The sequence below is a fragment of the Malaclemys terrapin genome, chromosome 1 (genome assembly GCF_027887155.1).
Source record: "Malaclemys terrapin pileata isolate rMalTer1 chromosome 1, rMalTer1.hap1, whole genome shotgun sequence".
NCBI classification, from domain to species: Eukaryota; Metazoa; Chordata; order Testudines; family Emydidae; genus Malaclemys; species Malaclemys terrapin.
The window spans coordinates 217,198,445-217,222,599 of NC_071505.1; the positions used below are offsets into that span (position 1 = coordinate 217,198,445).

General features: G+C 44.6%; 1 protein-coding gene across 1 annotated transcript in view; it reads left to right on the forward strand.

Moving 5' to 3' along the window:
* CLTRN (collectrin, amino acid transport regulator) overlaps positions 1-13,718 on the forward strand; it is a 28,632-nt gene extending 14,914 nt beyond the window's left edge. The window contains exons 4-6 of the mRNA XM_054007153.1: positions 619-735; positions 2,484-2,678; positions 6,535-13,718. Of these exons, the coding sequence (XP_053863128.1) occupies positions 619-735; positions 2,484-2,678; positions 6,535-6,691 (469 nt within the window). The 3' untranslated portion in view covers positions 6,692-13,718. The remainder of the gene's footprint in view (positions 1-618; positions 736-2,483; positions 2,679-6,534) is intronic.
* Positions 13,719-24,155: the final 10,437 nt, after the last annotated feature.

Below are 24,155 nucleotides of genomic sequence, written 5' to 3' on the forward strand. Positions count from 1 at the left end.
CTGCACCAGGAGCGCCTATGGAGTTCCAAGTGGAAATAAAATCTCTTCTTTCCACAATCCTCCCTGAGATACAAGGGACCATACTGGGGCAGGGAAGTGCAATGTGCACCTCCTTATGGCAACTTTAGGGAATCTGCTCCTGATGTCATAGTCCTAGCTGTACACTATTATTAATTATTATTATTATTATTACCTTAGCCCCTAGGAGTCCCAGTCTTGGACCAGGACCCCTTTGTGATGTGTGCTGTACAAACACAGAACAAAAATATGGCCCCTGCCCCGCTAAGCTGGCCCTACATATATATATGGTTGAAAACACATTTCCTAGTGGTGAGATGACGGTGATAATAGGGCTATAAAATGTTTTTAAAAATAAAATAAAGCCTCTATACATACAGTTATTTTGTTATTGTTTTGTTACTGTATTGGAGAATAGAAAATATGACCAGTATTTCTTTCTCATTCTTTCTTATTAGATTAACAGAAGCTAATAATTTCCTTTTCTAAAAGATTTTTCTCCTTAGACTAAAACACTGCGAAATACAGTGATAACATGCATCACTTCAGTACGTACTTACTTATTTTACAATGACTTCATTTTGTTTTAAATGTTCACAGAATTTCCAATGTGCTGCTTTGCAATATGACAGAGAGGGTGTCATTTTGGTTTGTGGTCACAGACTCTGCCAGAAATGTGACAACTGTTCCTGGAAGTGAAGTAGAGGCAGCCATAAGGTAAAGTAATTGTCCCTCCCTCTGACTCTTCCTTGGTAACCAAGGATGTTTTCTTAATGTGGGCCTGTGTCTCAGGCCGTATGAACTAGCACTCTGTGTTTTTTAATTACATGAATTAGTTTATAGTTAAACACAATGGGATCGGTACTCTTCTTCCTACATGCATGTGAGATTAAAAGGCATTATATATGGCTGAGGGAAAACAATGTCTTTGTAACGTGTGAGCCTTTGGGAGGTTGATTGCAACTTTGAAAGGTGTCTTTTTTTTTTTAAACTGTGGGTTCTCATGATGTCTAGACATGATGAGCTCTGACTGTAGCCCACTGTTCAGTGTGCGTTGCACATGCCCCTCTAATGGCTGATCCACGGAATCTGCTACAGCTCCCCGACAGGAGATTTAGTACTTTTACTTCAAGTAACAGAGGCTCATGCTTTTAGTGCTGAATGTTCCAGTTTCATATTGCACTGTCAGCCCAAGCAAATAATCCAATGCTCACATTCTTTTTATCTTAGGTCTTTGTGGGAAGCCTGTCACTGTAGATGAGTACCATTTGCACACAATACAGTGTAGCATAAGTTATCCCACTTTCCCATTAAAAATCATGCTCTAAAGCTAGAAAAACAATAATATGGAGCTGCATAGGAAGAGAAGAAAAATAGGTTATCAGACCTCAACAGTTTACGATGTGTTCACAAGGGCTTTGCAAGGGTAACTCCCATAAATAGAGTTACCCACATATGTTTCCCAAGCATCAAATGAAAAATAGACCTATTGTTTTTAAATATACTGCACTTTGTCTTTAAAAAACATGTTATCTTTGCAAAGGCGTAATACCTAATTCCTGATGAATGAGTATGCGTTCTTTTGGAAAGATTAACTTTAAGCTTCTGAGCAGATTAAACTATTTCCTACAGAGATACCCAGCAACAACTTCAGTGCATTAGTGGGCAAAGGAGGTTATTTATTCACTGAAACTTGCTAAGAGTGTTGGAATGTACCTTTTTTTAATTCATTTCTGTTGTTCTTTGATACATTCGGTAGCATAAGCTGATTTACAGTAAGTCTTTTATAGGCACTGTTTGCCACAGAAATTGGATGCTGTTATAACATGTTTGGTTTTTAACTGTTGTCTTTCACCTACTAAAGAAGAGTATATGTTTTTAAAAATGTTTAAATTCCTATCAGTAGGTTAGAGATAAGAACAAAATTCTCTGCAGAATGAGAACTCCTGTGCTCAGTACTGAACTACTTTTGCTTACAGTATGCTGAATCTAAGTTGGACATGCAAAATCTATTCAGTGTTATGAATCAAAATCAACATCTCACAAGTGCAAGATTCCTCCTTTGATGATAATTATATTAATTAATAGTTATAATAATAAAATTTGTTTTAGCGACAATTCCATTTGTTTTGTACATATTCCATCTCATGAGAGTCTATGCATGACCCAAAGTAGAAACAATTAGAAATATAATAAATACATAAACAGTGATAATATAAAGTCTCGTCCTTATCCCCTAAGCTTTCAAACAGTTGCATATGGGAGTCTTGTGGCTAACACCCTGCACAGGATATATAGGGATCAGTGACAATGGCTATGCAATGTATGCAGCCTAAAAACTTCATATTGGGCCACATTCAGCCCTGCCAGAGTTGTACTGCCTACATCAGGGCTATATTTTCCTCATTGTCTTTTCATTTATAAATGTGTTTATCATTTGTGTTGTGTTTTGTATTTTTTTAAAGGATGAACAGAAACAGAATCAACAGTGCTTTCCTACTGACAGACAACACGCTGCAGTTCTTGAAAATTTCCTCCACTTTATCACCACCCATTGAACCCACTGTGCCTGTCTGGCTTATTGTGTTCGGTGTTGTTCTTTGCCTCGTTGTGGCTGCAATACTTTTCCTTGTTGTTTCAGGAATCCGGAAACGTAAAAGGTAAGCTGTGCTTTTGTTTTAACCAACTGTTAGTGAATTAAGTGAACTAGAAGTGTTAGAGTTGGATCACTCTGCAGTTCACATTGGTTACAAAGAAACAATAGCAGCCTTTTCTCCCCAATTGAGGATATCTGTCCTTTCAAAGGGCAGGTGTTGTTATTTTGGACTGTGGAGTTGTTAACTCAAGGTAAGAATGTGATCTTAGAGGCCATGTTAATAAAGATGATTGCTTTACAAGGAATTTTTTTGCTGCCAGCCCCCGCGCTGCAAGTAGGTCACCTGTCAGAGATAAGGCATGTGAGAGGAAAAGGCTGGCAATGATTGTGGCTACTGATTTTTAAGACTGGCAGATTTAAAACACTGCTCCTGATTTGTGCAGATTCAGGAGCCACTTGCAGGGCAGACCAGTGACTGAAGGGCTACTTGACTGAAATTTTAAAAGGGCCTGATCCTGTAAGTCGGTGTGTGGCCTCAGCTCCCATTCACTTCATGAGGAGTTCTAGGAGTTCAGCATCTCACATGGTCAATTCCAGATTGGACTCGCCATGAGACTAGATTATCACGGCTATGCAGTAGAGTAAGGAGTAGTTGTCTCCCCTCTCCTTACTACCCTGCTCATATTGCAGCACCAGGCATGGTGTTGAGTGCATAGTAGCCATTGCAGTCCTAATAAGGGTTACTTACTTGATACTTGCTGCTGTGAGCCAGTGAGTTCATGGGGATAGAGAAGGGAAGGGAGTGGGTGGAGCCTTGAGTTTGACCCCCCGCTCCCATTCTGTTCCTACTTGCTGTTATTTCAGATAGTTGTACCTAGATAAGGACATCTCTAAGCTCATCTGAGACGCTCCTGCTTGATCATACAGTGAAGAGAACATCCTTTATTTGACTATGATCATCATGGACATTGATATGTTGTCACAAGCATTATGATTTCATTGCAGGCTCAAACAGGAATCGGAGAGAGATTGGGAAAGTACAAACTCTTGTTGACAGCTGGATAGCTTAAAAATTAGCATATGTCCAGTGGCAAAAAAAAAAAAAAAAATTCTCACGAATAATCCAATGTAAATGGATTTATGTGTGAAGACTGAGATGTTGCAGAGATTTCTCCAGTATAAAAATGCCTCATTTTAGGCAAAGAGGTTGAAACAACTGGGTAAAAATAACATATACTGCTAGTATTGAGTGAACCCTATGGAGTTGGAGGTTTGGTGAGGCTTTCAAATTATTTTTTTTGATTCAGAAGACTGGTATGAATTTATGAAACTCTTCCCCATCTAATCCCATCCCTGTTTCAAACAACAAGAACAAAACCTAGCCAATGAATGAATGCTGTTCTTGTGGTTAAGGCACTGACCTGAGATTCAGAAGATCTGGGTCCAGTTCTTAGCTCTGCCACAAACTTCCTGTGTGATCTTGGGCATCAATGAACTCCCCTGAAATCAATGGGAGTTAAACACCTAAATCCTTTTGAGGTCCTGAGCCTTAATCTCTCTGTTACCCTTACAGAAATTACCCCTTCTGTACATCTAGGATAATAATACTTCCTGTATCTCATCCTCTGACTGTCTTGTCTACTTAGACTGTAAGTTCCTCAAGGCAGGGACTGTCTCATACTGTGCATGTGAGCAGTGACTAGCACAGTGGGCCCACAATCCCCGTTTGGGCCTCAAGCCCCTACTGTAATACAAATTAATAATGATAATAATAAGTAATCATGATTCTCTAGTTAATGGGAAGCCTGTGCTGTAGATTAGGGACAAAAGACACACACCACCATCTCCTTCCTCCTTCTCAAAAATAAGTAGGCTGGCACAGGAGGGGTCCCTATATATGGTATATACTGTTTAATTTGTTTTATTTCGAATATTTTTCTTTTCCCTTCTCTGCTTCTTCCTCCTGTCAGCCTCTCTAAATTTGTTTTTCATCCTGCCCATTCTCTGCTACATCTCTTGCCCTTATATTTTCATTAGATTCTTTTTCTCTCTGCTCACCTTGTCTTCTTTTCACTCTCATCTTTTCTCAGCAAAACACAAACTCAGCTCATGTTTGAATTCTATCATACTTTCAAGCCAACAGTGATTGAAGGGAGTTGAATATGAGGGAAAACAAATGTGTTTGTTCCTGTCCACTGCTGGGAGGATTTAAGGGTTACAGGGAATGTCTGGGCCACTTTGCTTCCCAAGGGAAGAGACAGGCACTTGGGACCAGATTTTCAAAGGAGCTCAGCTTGTTGGGTGTCACACTGGGAGTTGCTTCCTTTGGAGTGCTTTCAAAAATCTAGCCCCCCTTATAGGTGTTGAGTATTTGAAAATCTGGCTCTTTTTACTTCAATGGACTTTGGATCAGGCCCTTACAGAGTGAGCAATGTACGGAAGTTTAGGCCCTGATTCAGTAAAGTATGTAAGCATGTGTTTAAATCCATCCCTGTTCAGGACAGCATGTAAACATGTGTTTAACTTCAGTAGGACTTATTAAGTCTCATTGAAGTTAAGCACATGCTTCAGTGCTATCCTGAGTAAGGATGCTTTTCTCGATCAGGCCCTTGGTGAGTAGCATTCAAGATCTACTGCCCCCACATACAACTCCAAGAACCATCTAGCTCTAGCTTCAGTTCCTCTCATTATAGGGCTCAATTTTCCTCTCTATTGAAATCAGTGGCAGTTTGGGCACTGATCTCAGTGGGAGCTGGATCAGACCCATACTGAACAGACTCTCCAATCCCTCATAAGCCTGGTTTCCAATGTGTTAGCTCTATCACCATGGCAGCATGTCATCTCCTTCTCTGCTAATAGACTTGTCTCATTTCCAAGCTAGGAGAGACAACCCCAGAAGCATGTCACAAGCAGGAGGAGAGGAGTTTATTACCCACTCTCATTTATTTTTAGCAGGTCTCTAAAGTCCAAGTATCTCTCACAGGCCAGTAAAGTTTTATTATTGTTAATATTACTGATCTATAAGTACTGAGTCAGGTTGTCACAATGTGTTATGGGATTGGAAAAAATACTGTAGCTAACCTGTGAGTTTCTTATCATTCTAAGTTGCTGATGCTGCAGTCTGTAAAGTACAGGAGGTTTCTTCAGCTATGAATCAGCAGGTCTCAAGGTCAAAATAAATATGGAAATTAAAGGAACTATACAGTTATTGTTGACTAAATTTGCTTACAGTTTGTCAGTTTATATCATTTTCTTCAGCGCCTATTTTATTATGGTTGGTATCAGAGTCTGAGTCTGGAAAAGTGAAAGTATGCAAGACATATTGCTATTTAATCTAGCAGCCAAAGATCCAATGGCTGGAAGTTAAAGCTAGTGAAGTTTGAACTGGACATAAGATAAAAATTTAGAACAGTGGGAGAAACTTACCATTGGAATAGATACCAAGAAATGTGGTGCATATATTCTCTAACATCTAACTTGTGTCTTTAAGTCAAGTTGTTGGGCTAGATACAGGAATCACTGAGTGAAATCTATGGCCTGTATTATGCAGTAGGTCAGACTAAATGATCATGGTGGCCCCTTATAGCCTTGAAATCTATTAAGTATATGAATGTGTATTTTATTCTTTGTTTTCCTTTTCTATTTTTCACCCTCCTCCAAGCCATTTTACAGAAGGGGAAACTGAGGTCTAGAAGTTAAGTGAGGCAACAGAAGGGAGCCAGGGTGAAAGTGATATTAGAATTTACTTAGGAATTTCTGACTCCCATTCCTATCTTCAGATGAGTAGACTATGCCTCTTTGTATATAGTGTGTTGTAAACTTCTTAATAAAAGTGCATGCTAAACTATTTTTCTTATGCCCAGTCTTTGTTGAATGGTACACTTTGATTGCAGTAATGTAATTTTGTTATTCCTTTTTAGAAATAACAATGAGTCTACAGAGACAGGAGATTTAGAAGACAAATGTGACACACCAGTGACAACAGAAAATGGGATTCCCTGCGATATACTAGATTTAAAAGCAGGCCAGATTAATGGAGTCTACGCAGCAGATGATGAACGGTTCACACCACTATGAAATATCAGTTTCTTTTTGGCTTCTTTGAGAGAGACTGCACTAATTTTATGTAGTCATGACTGATGAATGTCAAACATTAAGGCAAGAAAAATATGACTTGTCAGCAGGGCCTGCTCTAGCGTTTTTGCTGCCCCAAGCACCAAAAAAAAATAAAAAAAATCCGCGATTGCAATCGGCAGCAGCTCTACCGCCGCTTCATTCTACGGCGGCCTTTCAGCGGCAGGTCCTTCGTTGCAAGAGGGAGTGACGGCCCCGCCGCCGAATTGCCGCCGAACGGCCAGACATGCCACCCCCCTCTTCATTGGCCGCCCCCGGCACCTGCTTGTCATAACCTTGTCAGTTATTTTCCCTTGAGAGACACTTTCCTTGATAAAACACAAACACACAAATCTGTATTACAAAGCTAAAACAAAGGAAAACACTCAATTGTTCATTAAACATTTTCAAGAAGTGTGTGGTGGAATGAGGGTGAAGGCTGTCTTACATCAGATGCTTAGTTATTAACGATTATTTAAAGACATCATTATGACTAGTTCATTGTTCTTCTTAAAGTGATGTCCCTATTGGTGCTCCGTTGTAGGTGCGGCAGTGTCTCCTGCACCTGGTATCGGAGATCTTCACCAGAAGTGCCCGTAGGACTGCACATGTGCATCTTCTCTCTCTCACACTGTGCACAGGACATATATATATATAGCACTGTTTGGTCAGACAGACAGCACCAGTTCCTTCTTTATTACCTTTGGTCTGGGATGGAAGCCGCTAGCAGAGCTCGCTGCTCCTCATAGATAGTTCCTTACCTGATAGAGTAGTTAGTATTTTCCTCTTCTTCTTTCAATGTCTATCTATTAAAAAAGATTGTTTTTTGTTTTAACTTTATCTTTACAGTTATTCTCATAGCTTAGGTTTCCATTTATCCCACTTCCCACCTTCCAGACTGGGAAGCCCTTTTCCCTTCACCCTTATGCCCAGCTCTCCCAAGTATAAGAGGTGCGTTCATGCGGGGCCGCCTTCTTGATAATGGACATCCACCCACAGTGTATCCACTGTCTGGGAGAGGGATATGTCCCTCAAGTGTTCCCACTGCCTCGGCCTGAAACCCAGAGCTAGAAAGAATAAGGATATTAGATTGAAACTTCTCCTCATGGAGAAATCACTACATCCAGGATTGGACCCGGGCCCGGACTCTTCCCCAGAGAAGACTTAATGCTCTGCCAGATTGTCTGCCGACCCCAACTCTCCATGTCCTGTGAAGAGAAAGTCATCCGTGATCATGCAGATGACAAGAAACAGGCTTCCTTCTCCTCACACTCTGAGGCTCAGCCCTCCAGAACACCATCCCTAGCTAGGTCAGTGGCTTCAACCTCATCTCACAGGGGACATAGCTCCAGGGCTCATCTGAATACCTCTGGTACTGGCTCAAGAAAATGGTCTAATGATCTTGTCCGGGCACCTTCAGCCCTCAGCGTCCTTTCCCAGCTGTGGGGACCGAGGCAGCCCGCTTGCAGGAGCTATGGCACCAACGCCATTTCTGGCACCGACGAAGCTGTTGGCACCGAATAAGTCCTTGGCACCATCAAAATAGTTGGCACCAGCCAAGTCACCAGCACTGACCGAATCATCAACACCAAAATCTTCGGCACCAGGCAAGTCTTCGGTACTGGCCAAGTCACTGGCACCGGCCAAATCTCTTGTGCCATCTTCTGAAACTTCAGGGACATACACTCTCTCTCCATCACCATGCATTACAACCGCACTGATGGTGCTCCTTCCCCTTCCACAAGACTTCAGATACCCTAAAGACCTCTGGTATCTGACACTCCCAAGTCTCTGCTTCTTTGATGGAACTTCCCCCCATTTCTACCCTCCTCTCTGAACTCACGGTGTTCCTCCCTCTCTCTGCTGAGGACAACACCTCCCTTCCCAGTGAGGAGGAGGAAGAGGCGAAGGAGGACGAGGGCTCCATTGTTCCCTCGACTACTGGACAAATTGCACTGGCTTATCCTCACTATATGCGGACTACCTCTGGCTCCCAATCCTGGCAGTGCCACCATGGATGCAGCCACATGTGCCATTCCCACCAAACTGACCATATTGGGACCCTTGGGCCAGGTACAGGGCACAATTTGGGAACCTTCGCAGAGAGCAAAGCCAGAGACATACACTTCTCCCTTCTCCATTGGTCTCTCACCCTCAGGAAGTCAAACCACCACTGATACCAACTGAGGAGGAAGAGTAGGAAGAGGAGGCTCCCAACTTTACATTTTTCCTCCTCCTTACCTGATGAGGCAATTATGCCTCCATCCTCTATATCTGCTGACAACTTCAGGCACTTTCAAGATCTATTCCATAAGATTGGGGACTCCCTATAGATCCCTTTAGAGGACGTCAAAGATTAACAGTATAAACTGCTGGATATCCTCCACACATCCTCTTCCTCAAAGATCGTACTACCGATCAATGAGGCTCGTCTCAAATCTGCAAAGGTTCTGTGGCAGACCCTGGCTTCCATCCTTCCAACCTGCAAACACGCCAACAGAAAATATGTTCTGGTGAAGAATACTGAATTTTTATTTTCGCACCCCACCGCAAATTTTTTGTTGGTCACTGCGGTGCAGGAGAGGAGCCGTCAGTACCAATCTCGATCTAGTCATCCAGACAGAGATTGGAAATGCCTGGACCTATTTGGATGCAAGACATACTCTTCAGCCACACTCCAATTTAGGATTTCAAATTATGAAGCTCTCATGGCCAGGTATAATTATCTGAATAACTCCAAATGGGAGGAACTTTACTATGATCTACCGGAGACCAAAAAGGAGCAATTCCAGTCCTAGATATCAGAGGGACACCTCCTAGCCTGTAGAGCCCTACAAGCCTCATTAGACTCTGCAGACACTGCTGCTCGATCCATCGCACTGCTATGGTCATGAGGCATGCATCATGGCTCCACCTCTCGGGCTTTCCTAAGGAGGTACACAGTAGAGGACTTACCATTCAAAGGCTAGAACTGTTCTTTGAGCGTACAGATGACTCTTTGTATTCTCTTAAAGACACCCAAGCTACATTTTATTCTCTCGGGATATGCACACAAGCACCAAAGAGACACTCGGGGAAGTACCAACTCCCACCGCAGTCCCAAACTCAACAGTATACCTCTCAATGGCACTTCAACACCCAATGCCATTGACAAAGGCCTCAGTCTAAACGTAGACAGCCCACTTCTCAAGGGTTACCTCTCATATACTGGCACCAAAGCAACAATTTTGAAGGTGTGATCAAGGCCCCAAGAAGCCTTCCCTTGTTCCAGTCATCCCCACCATCTCTGATGTTCCAGTAGTTTGGTGACTGCTAGCTCAATTTTTCCCATCTTGGAGTCTCATCACCTCGGATAAGTGGGTTCTAGAGATAGTCAAGGAAGGATACTCCTTCCCATTCCTATTCTGCCTGCCCCCCGTTCCCTCTTCAGGGACCCCTCTCATAAGTCCTTTCTATGGGAAGAAATAAATCACCTTCTGCAACTGGGAGCCATGGAACAGGTCCCTCCCCAACACACGAGAAAGGGTTTCTACTCCCACTCTTTTCTGATTCAGAAGAAGCCCGGTGGCTGGTGTCATATCCTAGACCTTTGCAATCTAAACAGATTCGTCAAGCTGCAATGTTTCAAGATGGTTACCCTCTCCATTATTCTCCTAGCATGAAACAATGGGAGTGGTTCTCTGCCCTCAACCTCCAAGACGCATACTTTCATATTTCTATACATCCTGCCCACAGATGATTCCTCTGGTTTGTCGTGAGCACTGACCACTGTCAGTACAAAGTACTGCCCTTCGGACTATCCACAACACCTCGGGTGTTCTCCAAGGTCCTTGCGATAGTTGCAACCTACTAAGGAAAAGAGGAATTATCATTTTTCCATACTTCGATGACTGTCTCCTCGAGGCCCCATCTGAAATCTACACTCTCCAAGCCACCCACATAGCAACAGACCTGTTCATGAAGCTAGGTCTCCTCGTGAACCTAGAAAATCCACTCTAATGTCAGTACAACAGCTGGAATTCAGTGATGTGCAGTTATATGTCATACAAGCCAGAGCCTTCCTACCGTCTCTCAGATTCTCAGCTATAATGGATCTGGTATCTGCTGCACGTATCTGCCCCCAGATCTCTGCACAAATATGCCTCTGGCTTCTAGGCCACATGGCAGCGGCCACGTTTGAGGTCAGGCACGCAAGACTGCACATGCTATGTCTTCAAGCATGCCTCCATACTGTTTACCTCCCCCACAAGCACAGCATTCACAAACTTTTATCTGTGCTGAGGCGAGTCAAAGACTAACTACTGTGGTGGACATAGCCCAGCAACATCTGTGTTGGAGTTCCTTTCCTACAACCATCACCAGCTATGATCCTAGCCACCAATGCCTCCCTAATCAGTGGGTGGGGGGACATCTACACAAACACTCAGTGCAGGGTAGATGGTCGTCCACTGAATCCACCTTACACATCAATGTCCTAGAGCTACGAGTGGTCTGCAGTGCCTGCCAATATTTCCTGCCTCTTCTCAAACATCATAACATAAGAGTGATGATGGACAATCTCACTTGCATGTATTACATCAACAGGCAGGGTGGAGCGAGGTCCTACTCTTTATGCTCGGAGACAATCAAACTGTGGAACTGGTATATCCAGAACAACATCTCCATTTCAGCCACATACCTCCTGGGACACCAGAACACCACCACGGATGCATTGAGCAGGGAATTCTCACACGATCATGAGTGGGAGCTGGATATGTGAGCACTTCAACCCATATTCAACTGATGGGGCCTTCCCACCATAGATCTCTTTGCCACGCAACACAACACCCATTGCCCTCAATTCTGATCCAGAACGGGACTATGGCATGGATTGCTGGTAGATGTATTCCTCATAACCTGGGACACACCACTCCTTAATGCCTTCCCTCCCTTTCCCTTCCTATTCTGAGTACTTCGCAAAATAGAGGAGGACCAAGCTCATGTCATACTAATAGCTCCAACATGGCCACTACAAGTCTGGTATACTTACCTTCTATGCATGATGGTATGCCAACCAATCTCTCTCCACCTAACACCGTGGCTCCTCTCACAGGACACAGGACACATTTTCCATCCCAATCCATAGATGCTCCACTCAAAGTCTGGTTCCTCCGTGGTTCCAGAGTCCGGAAATAATCTGCTCAGACACTGTCAAACAGATACATTTGAATAGTAGGCGTGAAAACAATCAGACACACTTACATTGACAAATGGACTAGATTTCACTGCTGGTGTGCCTCACATTAGGTTGACGCAGCACACGCGTTGTTGCCACTTATTCTTGACTACATTCTACACCTTAAACAGTCAGGATTGGCCAATAGCTCTATTAGGGTACAACTGACAGCAATCACAACCTTTCACTCCCCTTTTGACGGCCACGCCTTCGCACACCCACTCACGAAGTGCTTCTTGAGGGGTATTAAATATCGCTATCCCCATATCCAAGACCCGACCCCCAGCCTGGGACCCCAGGCTAGTCCTACATTCTCTGACTAAGCCCTCATTTGAACCAATGGCAACTTGTTCTTACATATACCTATAAATGAAAATGGCCTTTTTTGTCTCCATCACCTCTGCTAGACAGGTGGACAAAATCGTGACCCTCATGGCATATTCACCATACACAGTGTTTTATAAAGATAAAGTTACACTACGCCCACACCCAAGATTCTTACCTGAGGTCCCAACATCTTTTCATCTCAGTCAACTGTTACACCTCCCTTGCTTCTTCCCAAAGCCTCAGAGTAATAAACAGGAGACAACTCTTCACGCCCTAGACCAGGGATCAGCAACCTTTGGCACGCGGCCCGTCAGGGAAATCTGCTGGCAGGCTGGGAAAGTTTGTTTACCTGCAGCGTCCGCAGGTTCAGCCGATCGCAGCTCCCACTGGGCGTGGTTTGCCGTTCCAGGCCAATGGGGGCTGTGGGAAGCGGCGGCCAGCACATCCCTCGGTCTGTGTCACTTCCTGCAGTCCCCATTGGCCTGGAACGGCGAACTGTGGCCAGTGGGAGCTGCGATCGGCTGAACCTGCAGATACTGCAGGTAAACAAACCATCCCGGCCCATCAGCGGATTTCCCTGATGGGCCACATGCCAAAGGTTCCCGATCCCTGCCCTAGACATAAGACGCACATTAGCCTTCTACTTGGACAGGACTAAACCCTTCCAGAAATCTCCACAATTATTCCTCTCCACCACCAAAAGATCCAGAGGCACTGCCATGCCTAAACGCTTCTCTAAGTAGATCTCACAGTGTATAGGTTTATCCTATGAAGTCGCCGATAGACAACCTCCTACCTCAATCAGAACACAATCCACATATTCGTTATCTGCCTCGATTGTCTTTCTTAATAATGTCCCCATTGATGATATTGGTAAGGCAGTCACATGGGTATCGACAGACACTTTCACCCAGCACTATGCTATTACCCACGACGCCTCAACAGACACTCTCCTAGGGAAGGCTGTCCGCTCCTTAGCAATATGTGTCGCTCCGAAGCCCCAGCCTTCCAACTACCGGTAGGGCACTGCTTTATAGTCACCTGCAGTAGAGCACCCACAGGGACATCACTCAAAGAAGAAGAGAATTACTCACCCTTTGCAGTAACTGAGGTTCTTCGAGATGTGTCCCCCTATGGGTGCTCCATTACCCGACCTCCTTCCCTCTGCTTCGGAGCCAAAAACATAAGCTCTGTGCCAGAGAAGGAACTTGGGGCAGGTGGACCGCACAGCACTATATATATATCCCTCTCACAGCGCGAAAGGCGGGAGGTGCGCATATGCGGGTCCGACGGGCACTGCTGGTGATGATCTCTGATCCCAGGCACAAGGGGTGCTGCCGCACTTACAATGGAGTACCCATGGGGACACACATCTCCAAGAACTTCAGTTACTGCACAGGGTGAGTAACCCTCTCTTTTCTTTCCCTGTAATAAATGTGAACCAAATTATTCATGTGTGTTCCATAAGAGCATTTGTCACTGTCACTTTTCACTGGCGCTAGTCTTGAGTTGGATATGAATATGTCTTTGCATGCAGAAATGCAGTGTGTCTTTGGTTTGAATAAGAATTCATATGTGGTATTTTTATTTACTGTGAAAAAGCGAAAGGCCAAGGAGCTGATCCAGCAAGGTGCTAACAGCCTTTATAGCTTATAGAAGAGAAGGTTCAGGGGTGACTTCATTACAGCCTGTAAGTATTAAACATGGAGAAGAGATCTAGTACTAGAAGCCCCTTTAACCTAGTAATCAAGGGCACAGGATCCAAAGGCTAGAAATGAAAGTCAGCAAAGTTTGAGCTGGAAAATGAGATGCCTTGAGGATATTTTCTAAGGCACAAAAGGAAGTTAGATGACCAACTCTCATTGAAAATCCATGGGAACTAGGCACTTAACTGCTCTTTGAGCCTTTGGAAATCTTCCCCCCAATTTTTAACAGTGAAAATAGAACAATTCCCAAGGGATGTGGTAAATTCTGCTTCACTTGGACTCTAAATCATGAATGGATTTCTGTCTAAAAGACATGCTCTACTTTGACCACCAGTTATTGGGCTGGATACAGACATCACTGTGAAATTCCATAGCCTGTGTTATGCAGGAGATCTGACTGGATGGTCATAATGGTCCTTGCTGATGGCCTATTCATATCTGGGAATCTCCCATTGACATGAATGGGGAGCTGAGGGCACCTCAGAGGATCAAGCCCTAAATTCTGCCGTTGGACAACTTTAATGAGAGCCATTCACACGTAATCCATGGTAGAAATTAATATTAAGGACACTATCCTGCTCCCATTGAAATCCATAGTAAAGGTCCCATTGATTTCAATGGAATAGAATTGGGCCCTAAGCAGAGAAGAATTATATATATTGTTAAAAGAGGATATGAGTATGTTGAGGTGAGGAATTGTATCTACATGACTGCATAAACATCTGTTTACTTTCTTCTACATCCTGTCCCGTCCTCGCAACTCCTTTGGAAAATACAATAATAGACTTGAGGATAGAATTTGGGTAGTGTCACTACAATTATCATTTCTCATTTCAAGAGAACATTTAAACCATTATTTAAGCATTAGTGTTTCACAGCATATTTTCAAACTCTTTACCTACAACAGGAGCATGTGTAAAGCGAAAAGAGCTGGCAAAGACTCTAGAGTCCGGACTGGCTATGTGGATCCCTGCCCCCAGGAGACCAACCCCACCTTCATTGACTGTGTTTTCCTTTTTGGTTTCTCCCACTCATCCCTGAATCTCAGGTTGGGGTGAGAAGGGACCAGGGTATAGAACAGTGGGAACAACATGTGTAACAAGGATAATGGGGCATTGAGACACATGAGAAGAGGGAAGGGAGGAAGGAGGCAATTAATAAAAATAAAATCATAGAGCTAACAAGACATATGCCTAGGATGGTCTCAGTTTTGCTTGCATCTCTGACCGCTTCCCACATCTGTTGTTTGTCCCATCAATTTAGACTGTAAGCTCTTCAGGGCAGGGACTGAGTCTTCTCTATGTGCTGTGAGATTCCTAGCACAAGTCTGGGCAATAGATTAATAAAATTTAAAAATGGAAATGAATAATAATCTCCCTGTGTCTCAGATTTTCCATTTGTAACATGGAGATAATTATACTCCCCTGCATCACAAGGATATTGCAAGGTTTAGTCCATCAGTGTTAGAACATCATTTTGAGATATTTGGATGGAAGAAGTACAGAATATTTTACTGGCCCCCATCCTGAGGTCCTTAACTCAGGCACTGACTTATTTAAGGAACTCAGGATTAAGCCCAGTATTATTTTGTTGCCTATGTAGGTGGCTGGCTACCTTCGTAGGTGCCATATTCTGTATTGCTAGGAGTGAACTGCAATATGATCTGCACTGAATGGCTGGAACTGTGACATCTCTTCAGAAATTGCGGAAAGATTTCTGCAGTGTGGCCCTTTGGGGGAATGGCTTAATAGCACAACAGCAAGTGGGAAGTGCAGATAAAAAGAGGAAGTTCTACAGTGTGGGTGAAATTCACTTAAAGTGCAAAGAGGCCTTGGCAAGGCTTTCTACACCACACACGACTTTAATGGGGATTTGTCTGAGCCTTCAGCACTGGCCAGCACTTTGAAAGTGGCTCTCTTCTGACTATTGTATGTGAGGTAGCCTGTTATTGGTGGTAAATGGTTAATCACTAACCTCCTCCTGAATTGGATCTTCAGCAGTGAGATTAATTAACAGGGGCTTGGCATGATTCTCCTTAGCAGTTATGTAAGGTGAAGACAGAGAGTACATTTTGCTGCCCATAGGAGCTGTGAGTGAATAGCCTGTGGGATATAAAGCAAACGGGCTTGTATCATTCGTAACAACCATTAAAAGTTATTCTTGGTTTAAGATTCCTGTCTGAAATAGTAATCAGAAACTGGGTTATACAAAAACATATTTGCTGTGGAAGAAACTAGTCTGTGTTCTAGTGTTCTCATACTGCAAACTCTAGAAAACAAAGAGTTTGACTCGGTGAGTTCTGCCCTTTAAACACCACTAGTGGCATAATGCTGATTTACATCAACTGAGGAGCTAGCCCAGCTATCTTATATAACCTTTGCTTGTTTGCAGCAGTTATTTTTCCTCCAAGCAACCTGTCATAGGTGGTGAGCTTTAGATAGGTAACTCAATGAAAGGCAATATGCCTTAAATCACTTCCTTAAAGACAGTGAGACAATTCTGCTCTCAGCTACATCAGTGCAGTGCCATGAGGTATGAATGGAGTAACACTGATGTGACTGGGAGGAGAATTTTCCTTTTCTGAGAGCTTGATCTGAGGCTACAGATCATTACCTAAATTCCAGATAAATGAAATAAAACAGTTAAATGAAGCAATTATAAAATTCAGAGATATTCTGTATAAAGGAAAGGTTGATCAAGATTCACTAACTTCATTACCAGAGTTGGTCACAATTTCAGCTAACAGGGAGAGTTTTGATGCCTGTGGGTTAAAACTAGTGCAAATTTTGCATAAATTTAAATAAACAAACTGAGCTTATGGTTTACTCTGTCACTCATTTCTTCAGAGTGTTTAGAGAAGTTTTGAGAACTTTGAGATATCTGCCCCTGAATTAGAGAACGAGCTCATTTTGACACTATTCATGTTTACTGATTAAATCGGTACAGAACTGTGAGTGCAGCACCGGACACATTCTTTACTTTTAAATGAAACACAAATGTAATGATTTATAGGAAAAAGTGTAAAATTAGGGACCAAATGTTGGAAATGCTTAGTCAGGCAATTTTGCCATTGAATTGGGTGGGAGTTTGTAGTAATCCCTTACCACAATTTATGGTGCCTCTCCACTGGTCTGACCTATCCTGAGGCCTGGTACGTATGGGTGAGTGAAGGGGTTTGCACTTGCTCTGCTGGAACAAGGTACAAAGCTACTCAGAGGGAACAGTGTTTATGTAAATGAGCTTCTTATCCCCCACAATCAGATCTCCATGGATCCTGGTCCTTCTCACTTCCCCAGTGGCAGTTAAAAGGGTTATAACTCTAGTCCTTCATCTCTGCACATCTACTGTGGGGTAAAGATATGTTCAAGAATGGGCACCCCAGCATGAGAACATAATAATCATAGTGAAGGTGCTGAGGAATCTCTTTAATGTTATGTCCACCTCCTCTTGATCACTTCGGAGGTCTGGCCCAGTGGGCACTGGACTCTGCTCCCAGATGACAGCTCTGGTTCAATGGCTCCTTTCAATCCCTCTGTCTGGCTGTCTTTCCTCTGGGAAAGAATTTACCCTCTGTGTTGAATCAGGAAGACACTGTGTGCATTTTAGTGCATATGGGCACGACAGAGTTTGTACCTATATCCCTAGGCAAGGGAACCAGTTGGGGAGTTGCATAAGCCTTACAGAGCCATCTGTGAGGACAAATTTTTGTCCCTTGGAATATGTACAGACCTCAGGGTTTCAGAACCTGTCCAGGCGGCACAGTTCCAGTACTCTGCTTTCCATGGATGCACGAGGGTTGGGGATTAGGACCATACATAATAAGGAACTAGGGTCCTGCTGGTCTTCAACAATGTCACTAGCAGTACTGAAGTTGCAATTTTTGTTGGAGCTGCCCATCACATCAGTAGGGGAAAGAAACGTCCTTGTTACATGTTGGACTTCATGATGAAGCACTTTCCTGGATATTCCTTATTAAGCATCATCATTTGCTCTATAATTTGAGGGAAAACAATCTTGCATTTATGTCTTCTCTCTCCCATATTGTTATCTGCAAAGGAAGAGGGAGAGATCTGCATGTGGGGCTCTAGGAAACTGTTCATGGGAATGGATCAGTTTCAACAAATGTCTTATTTTGAAATTTTTTTTGGAAAAAAAAGTTTTGAAATTATTGAAATCGGACATTGTAACATTTTCAAAATGAAAAATTCTGGATTTCTTTTGTTCAGAACTACTTTTCATTTAGAAATGTAAGTGTTTACTATAATTAAATGTATAAAAAGTCAAAATCAAACAAAATGTTTCAACTGGCCTGTGCCAAAACATTTTTCAGTTTGTTGATTCACAACAATTTTTCAGATATTTGACATTTTGTCCCAATTCAGAATGAGATGATATTTTGAAATCTTGACATTTTTCTTTGGATGGGAAAACCATTTGCCAGCCACCTTAGTGTCATGTGCATATCTTGAGTGGTAAAAACTCCCACCCATAGTATCAGAAAGAATATACACTTAGAAGCTTGGGACAGGAGCACTATGAAGAATAAAAACAAAAAAGCTAGGATTTTTTGGTCAGTTCTTCACTGCAGTAAACCTGTTGCTTATGAAGTAAACTGTTTTAAATGTGCCGAGTTTACTTAGGGCATGTATCGACCCAGGGCCAGCACTTCCATTTAGGCGACCTAGGCGGTTGCCTAGGGCACCAGGATTTGGGGGGGCGGCAATTCGGCGGCGGGGGGTCCTTCCGCGCTCTGGGTCTTCGGCAGCAATTCTGTGGCAGGTCCTTCACTCGCTCCGGGACCCGCCGCCGAAGTGCCCCACAGACCGGGAGCGTGGAAGGACCCCCCCCCCCGCTGCAGAATTGCCACCGATGACCAGGAGCGCGGAAGGACCCTCGCCTAGGGCGCCAAAAACCCTGGCGCCGCTCCTGTATCGACCAGCTGTCCCCAGCCTATTAGCTGGGAACAGTCTTTGCTCAGCTTTCTATGAACTGCTCTAATTTGTTTCTAGTATTTTTGTTTTCTTTAAAAGAGACAGGTAATGAGGGATTTGTGCGGTTTAATTATGTTCCAACTTTCAAAACTAACAAACAGTTATGCTAATGAACTAATAACTAATTACTAATGAACATCATTAGTTAATGATTAAGCAGTTACATACACCTGTTTATTTTAAATGATTGAACTTGGTAGCTTTCAAATAACATGGAACAGGTACAGTGGCCGAGTGATTATTAGTGTCACACGTGCCTTTACATGGTGCAGATATGTTCACTTGTATAAGTACATGAAATGCTTTCATACCTTGTGGATGCACATATAAAATGATGATGATATTTTTGGTTTCAGAACTGAATGTTCTGTAGCCATATAAATATTTTTGCATTTTAGACTAAGGTTTGATGGCAAGTGAAAATTCCCCCTTTTCAATGAGGGCAAAACCTTCCATTAAAGTCAATGGCAAACTTCCTGTTGACTTCAATGGGAACTGGATTTGTCTCAAGAGTGCATGAGAGGAAAGTTCAGTTTTTCTGCTCTCTCTCTCTCCTCCCTCACAATTGCCTTTTCCTCTTACCTGTTTTATGTGCCATGTTAGGTGTGTTTTGTTACCTGGTGCATGACTCCTTGGGGCTGACACTGAAGGTTTACGTCTCATTTTATTTACTCCGATTTAATAATAATTAAAATGAAGAAAAATCCTTTGGAAAGTGAAGATGAAAAATGTTTACCTCTTGCTATTATTTTATGAACTTGTACTAGTACTGCCTGTCCGTTTGGTTTCTGATTGCCACATAGTGCAGTATGTAGCTCTTATCAGCTATGGACCAACAGGAATTTTGAACTTTGAATTAACATTCTCTATGATATTGTTTCTAAATGATATTGCAAACTATGTTGTGTGGACACATGCCCATTAGAAACTGTACTGAGACCTCTCCCTCATTATTCCATGTTCCCTCCCCTAGCCTGTGGTAGAACAGTTCAGTAGCTAATAATGTGTGTGCCCGTGTTTCATGCAATAAGCAGAAAGACAGAATGAAGAGTGTTTGCAGAGATATCAGAGCAGACAGCTGGACTGATGCCCTGGTTTGGAGTATGGCTTGACAGCTACAATGTAAGGTAAATACCTGGGCCATCATGCCCAATAGGTAGCTGACTGAAATCAGAATCTCATATTTTGTTTATATTTAGGTGCTATTTGATACATACAAAGTAAAATTCTCTGCCTGATGGCCAGCATGAGTCTAATTACATGGTACAGCTCAGCCAGTGCTGTAAGCACCAAGCCGGACACTTCGCTAAACATGGCAACAGCAGCCACGCGGCTGATCACAGCACGCAGCTACTGAAGGGGCTGTGAGACAAGTCAGACTCTCAGAGAACTAAATAGGGGTTGCAAAGGAGGAGCCAGGAGTGCCACTGATGCTGTAGCAGCCCAGGCAGGGAAGGTGAGGGGGGAACTGGCAGATCTGGATGGGCAAGAGATTTCTGCTGTTATGAGGCTTCATCTGCACATTTCACAACAGTTATGACATGTTCACTATGTTCCCCCCCTTACCCAGGACCAGCAAAATCAGCTCTGATTTCTCCATATACCAATACACGTTGTGTAGAGAACCTCTTCTCACCCAATTGCTTCTCCTCTTCCTCACAAATTGCTTGGATGCTGTCTCCTTTGCCATCTCCAGAGCTTGGGACTCTCTGAAGAGGGTGTGGGATCTCAGCATGGTCCAGGTATCACACACTCCATGTCCTTATCTCTGTTGCAGCCTCCAAGTTAGTATTCTCTCTCTCTCCTTGCTGTTCTTCACTGGAGCAGCCAAGCTGCATTTTAACTCTTGAACAGCATCCCAAACTAAGTTGAAGAGCAATCACCAAGAAATCTGTCCAGTTCACCATAGACCTGCTGTTATTGTCTCAGGCCATATTATAGAATCATAGAGTTCAAGGCCAGAAGGGACCACCAGATCATCTAGTCTGACCTCCTGTGTATAGCAGGCCATCAACCCCACCCAGCACCTGCACACTAAATCCAACAATGGAAATTAGACTGAAGTATTACAGCCCACTGTAGAATAGACTATTATGTGCCACAAGCAGGAAAATGATTACATGAGATACACCCAGATAATGCTGGCAAGTCACTCACACCCACATGCTGCAGAGGAAGGCAATAAATCCCACAATCTAACCTGAGGGAAAATTCCTTCCTGACCCCACTTATGGTGATGAGTTAGACCATGGATGGGCAAACTATGGCCCGCGGGCCGGATCCGGCCCATGAGCCATTTTAAGTTGGCCCGTGAGCCGCACCACATGGCTCAGCCCTGCTCCGGCGCTCCATCCGGGGCGGGGGCAGCACCAGCAGCTCGACCCCACTCCGACGCTCTAGCCGGGGGGGCACTGGTTTGGGGCTGCACCACGCAGCTCAGCCCCACTCCGGTCGGGGCTGCACCACACGGCTCCTGGAAGCTGCGGCATGGCCCCACTCCAGCTCCTATGTGCTCCAATGGAAACTGCAGGGGTGGTGCCTGTGGATGGGGCAACGAGCAGAGCCACCTGGCAATGCCTCTGTGTAGGAGCCGGAGAAGAGACATGCCACTGCTCCCAGGAACCGCTTGAGGTAAGTGCCACTCAAAGCCTGCACCCCCTGAGCCTCTCCCCATGCCCCAACCCCCTGCCCCAGCCCTGATCCCCCTCCTGCTCTCCAAACCCCTCGATCCCAACCCAGAGCACCCTCCTGCACCCCAAACCTTTCATCCCCTGCCCCACCCCAGAGCCCACACCCCCAGCCGGAACCTTCACCCCTTCCCCAGCTCTGATCCCCCTCCCGCCCTCTGAACCTCTCAGTCCCAGCCCTGAGCACCCTCCTACACCCAAACTCCTCATCCCCACCCCCCCAACCCCAATTTTGTGAGCATTCATGGCCCTCCATACAATTTCTATTCCCCGATGTGGCCCTCGGGCCAAAAAGTTTGCCCACATCCTGAGCATATCAGCAAGAACCAGGTAGCCAAGCACCTGAGAGAGAGAATGCTCGGTGCCACCTCAGGGTCCTGGCCCACCCTGCCCAGTGTCCCATCTCCAGCCATGGCCATCCCTCATATTTCAGAGGAGGAGAGAAAAAAACTTCCCAGAGTACATTGAGGGGTGGAATCCCTTCCTGACCCCTGCCCTTAACAGTTTCCTGCATTACTCACTCGACTGAGTGATGCTTTGGTCAGCAAGGGATTTGGAACCAGGTGACAGATTGGGAGTTCTGAATTACAGATTTCAACTATGACTGGATCTCCTTGTTGTCCCAGATGGTCACCAATTCCCCCACAATTGCTTCTGGACAGCTGTCAGCACAGCCATAGGAATCCTTCTCCTGAGAATTGCTGGTAAATAACAATGCCGCAGAAGAAGCTGATGCTGGGATCTGGGACAGGCATCATGGGTGGTCACAATATGGTGGTTGTCAGGCCAAATTTCTCTAATGTAGGCAAAGCTCAAGTTTAAACCTCTACTGATCCATATCACAACAAAGGTTTACCCTCTGTGAAAATACTGTAGAATGTGCAAAGTGGAATTCTGTCTACATTGCAAATAATAGTCTACATTTTATGAAATATTTTCACTTACTGGTGCACTTTTTAGTATCCTATAAATAAGTCAGAAAGTTTGAAGGATTTCATAATGAAGTCATTTTGTGATATAATTCAGAACAACTCTACCTGATAGATAAGGAGCAAGGTGCAAAATGTATATGTAATGTTCTGCATGTGGCACATTACATTGATCCTCAGCTAAAAGAGACTTGAGCTACCTCTGGTAAGTTATCTTGGAAACCCTAAGATATTATCACTTAGAACGTCCCAGGTTTATCCTTCCTAATTCTGTCACAAATGGCCTTTCTCTAGGCACTGCCCTAATACAAATAATAAATAATAAAATAACAACAATGAAATCTTATTCTTTTTCTTCTTTGTTTCTGGTAGTGCCCACACTGTGCTAATCCCTTCTCAAATATACAAGAAGGCATTGCAATGCCTACGCGACTTAGGAGCCTAAGTATCATTTTCAAAAGTGACTCAGGCACTTAGAAGCCTAAAGTCCCATTGACTTTCTGGCTCTTAAGGGCCAGATTTTCAAAGGTATTTAGGTGCCTAAAGATGCAGATAGGTGCTTAGTGGGATTTTCAAAAGCACATGAGCAAGTTAGGTGCTTAACTCCCATTAATTTCAGCAGGAGTTAGGCACCTAAATACCATTGAGGATCTGGGCCTACAGGTATGTCTACACAACAAAGAAAAACCCATGGCTGGCCCATGCCAGCCGACTCAGGCTCATGGGGCACAGGCTACAGGGCTGTGTCACTGCTGTGTAGATGTCTAGGCTTGGGCTGTAGCCTGAGCTCTGGGACCTTCCCACCCAGCAGGGTCCTTGAACCCCATCTTCATCCCAAGCCCGGAAGTCTACACAGCAATGAAACAGTCCCACAGCCTGAGCCCCGCGAGCCTGCATCGGCTGACATGGGCCAGCTGGGGTTTTTTCTTTGCTATGTAGACATACCCTAAGACGGAGTGGGCAAACTTTTTGGCCCGAGGGCCAGACTGGGGTTGCAAAACTGTATGAAGGGCCGGGTAGAGAAGGCTGTGCCTCGCCAAACAGCCTGGCCCCCACCCCCATCTGCCCCCTCCCACTTTCCACCCCCTGACTGCCCTCCTCAGAACCCCTGACCCATCCAAACCCCCCTGCTCCTTGTCCCCTGACCGCCCCCTCCTGGAACCCTCCACCGTAACCACCCCCGGGACCCCACCCCCATCCAACCCCCCCCTGCTCCCAGTCCCCTGATTGCTCTAACCCCTGTCCACACCCCCGCCCCCTGACAGCTCCCCCCCGGGACTCCCACGCTTATCCAACCCTCCCGTCCCCCAACCCCCCTCCAGAACCTCCGCCCCATCCAACTGCCCCCTGCTCCCTGTCCCCTGACTGCCCCCGGAACCCCCCACCCCTTATCCAATCCCCTGACCCCCTTACCATGCCGCTCAGAGCAGGATGTCTGGAGTCGCACCACCCGGCCAGAGCCAGACACGCTGCCCGGCAGGAGTGCACAATCCCGCCGCCCAGAGCGCTGCCCGCGCGGCGGCGTGACTGCAGAGGAGGGGAGACAGCAGCGGAGGGGCCAGGGGCTAGCCTC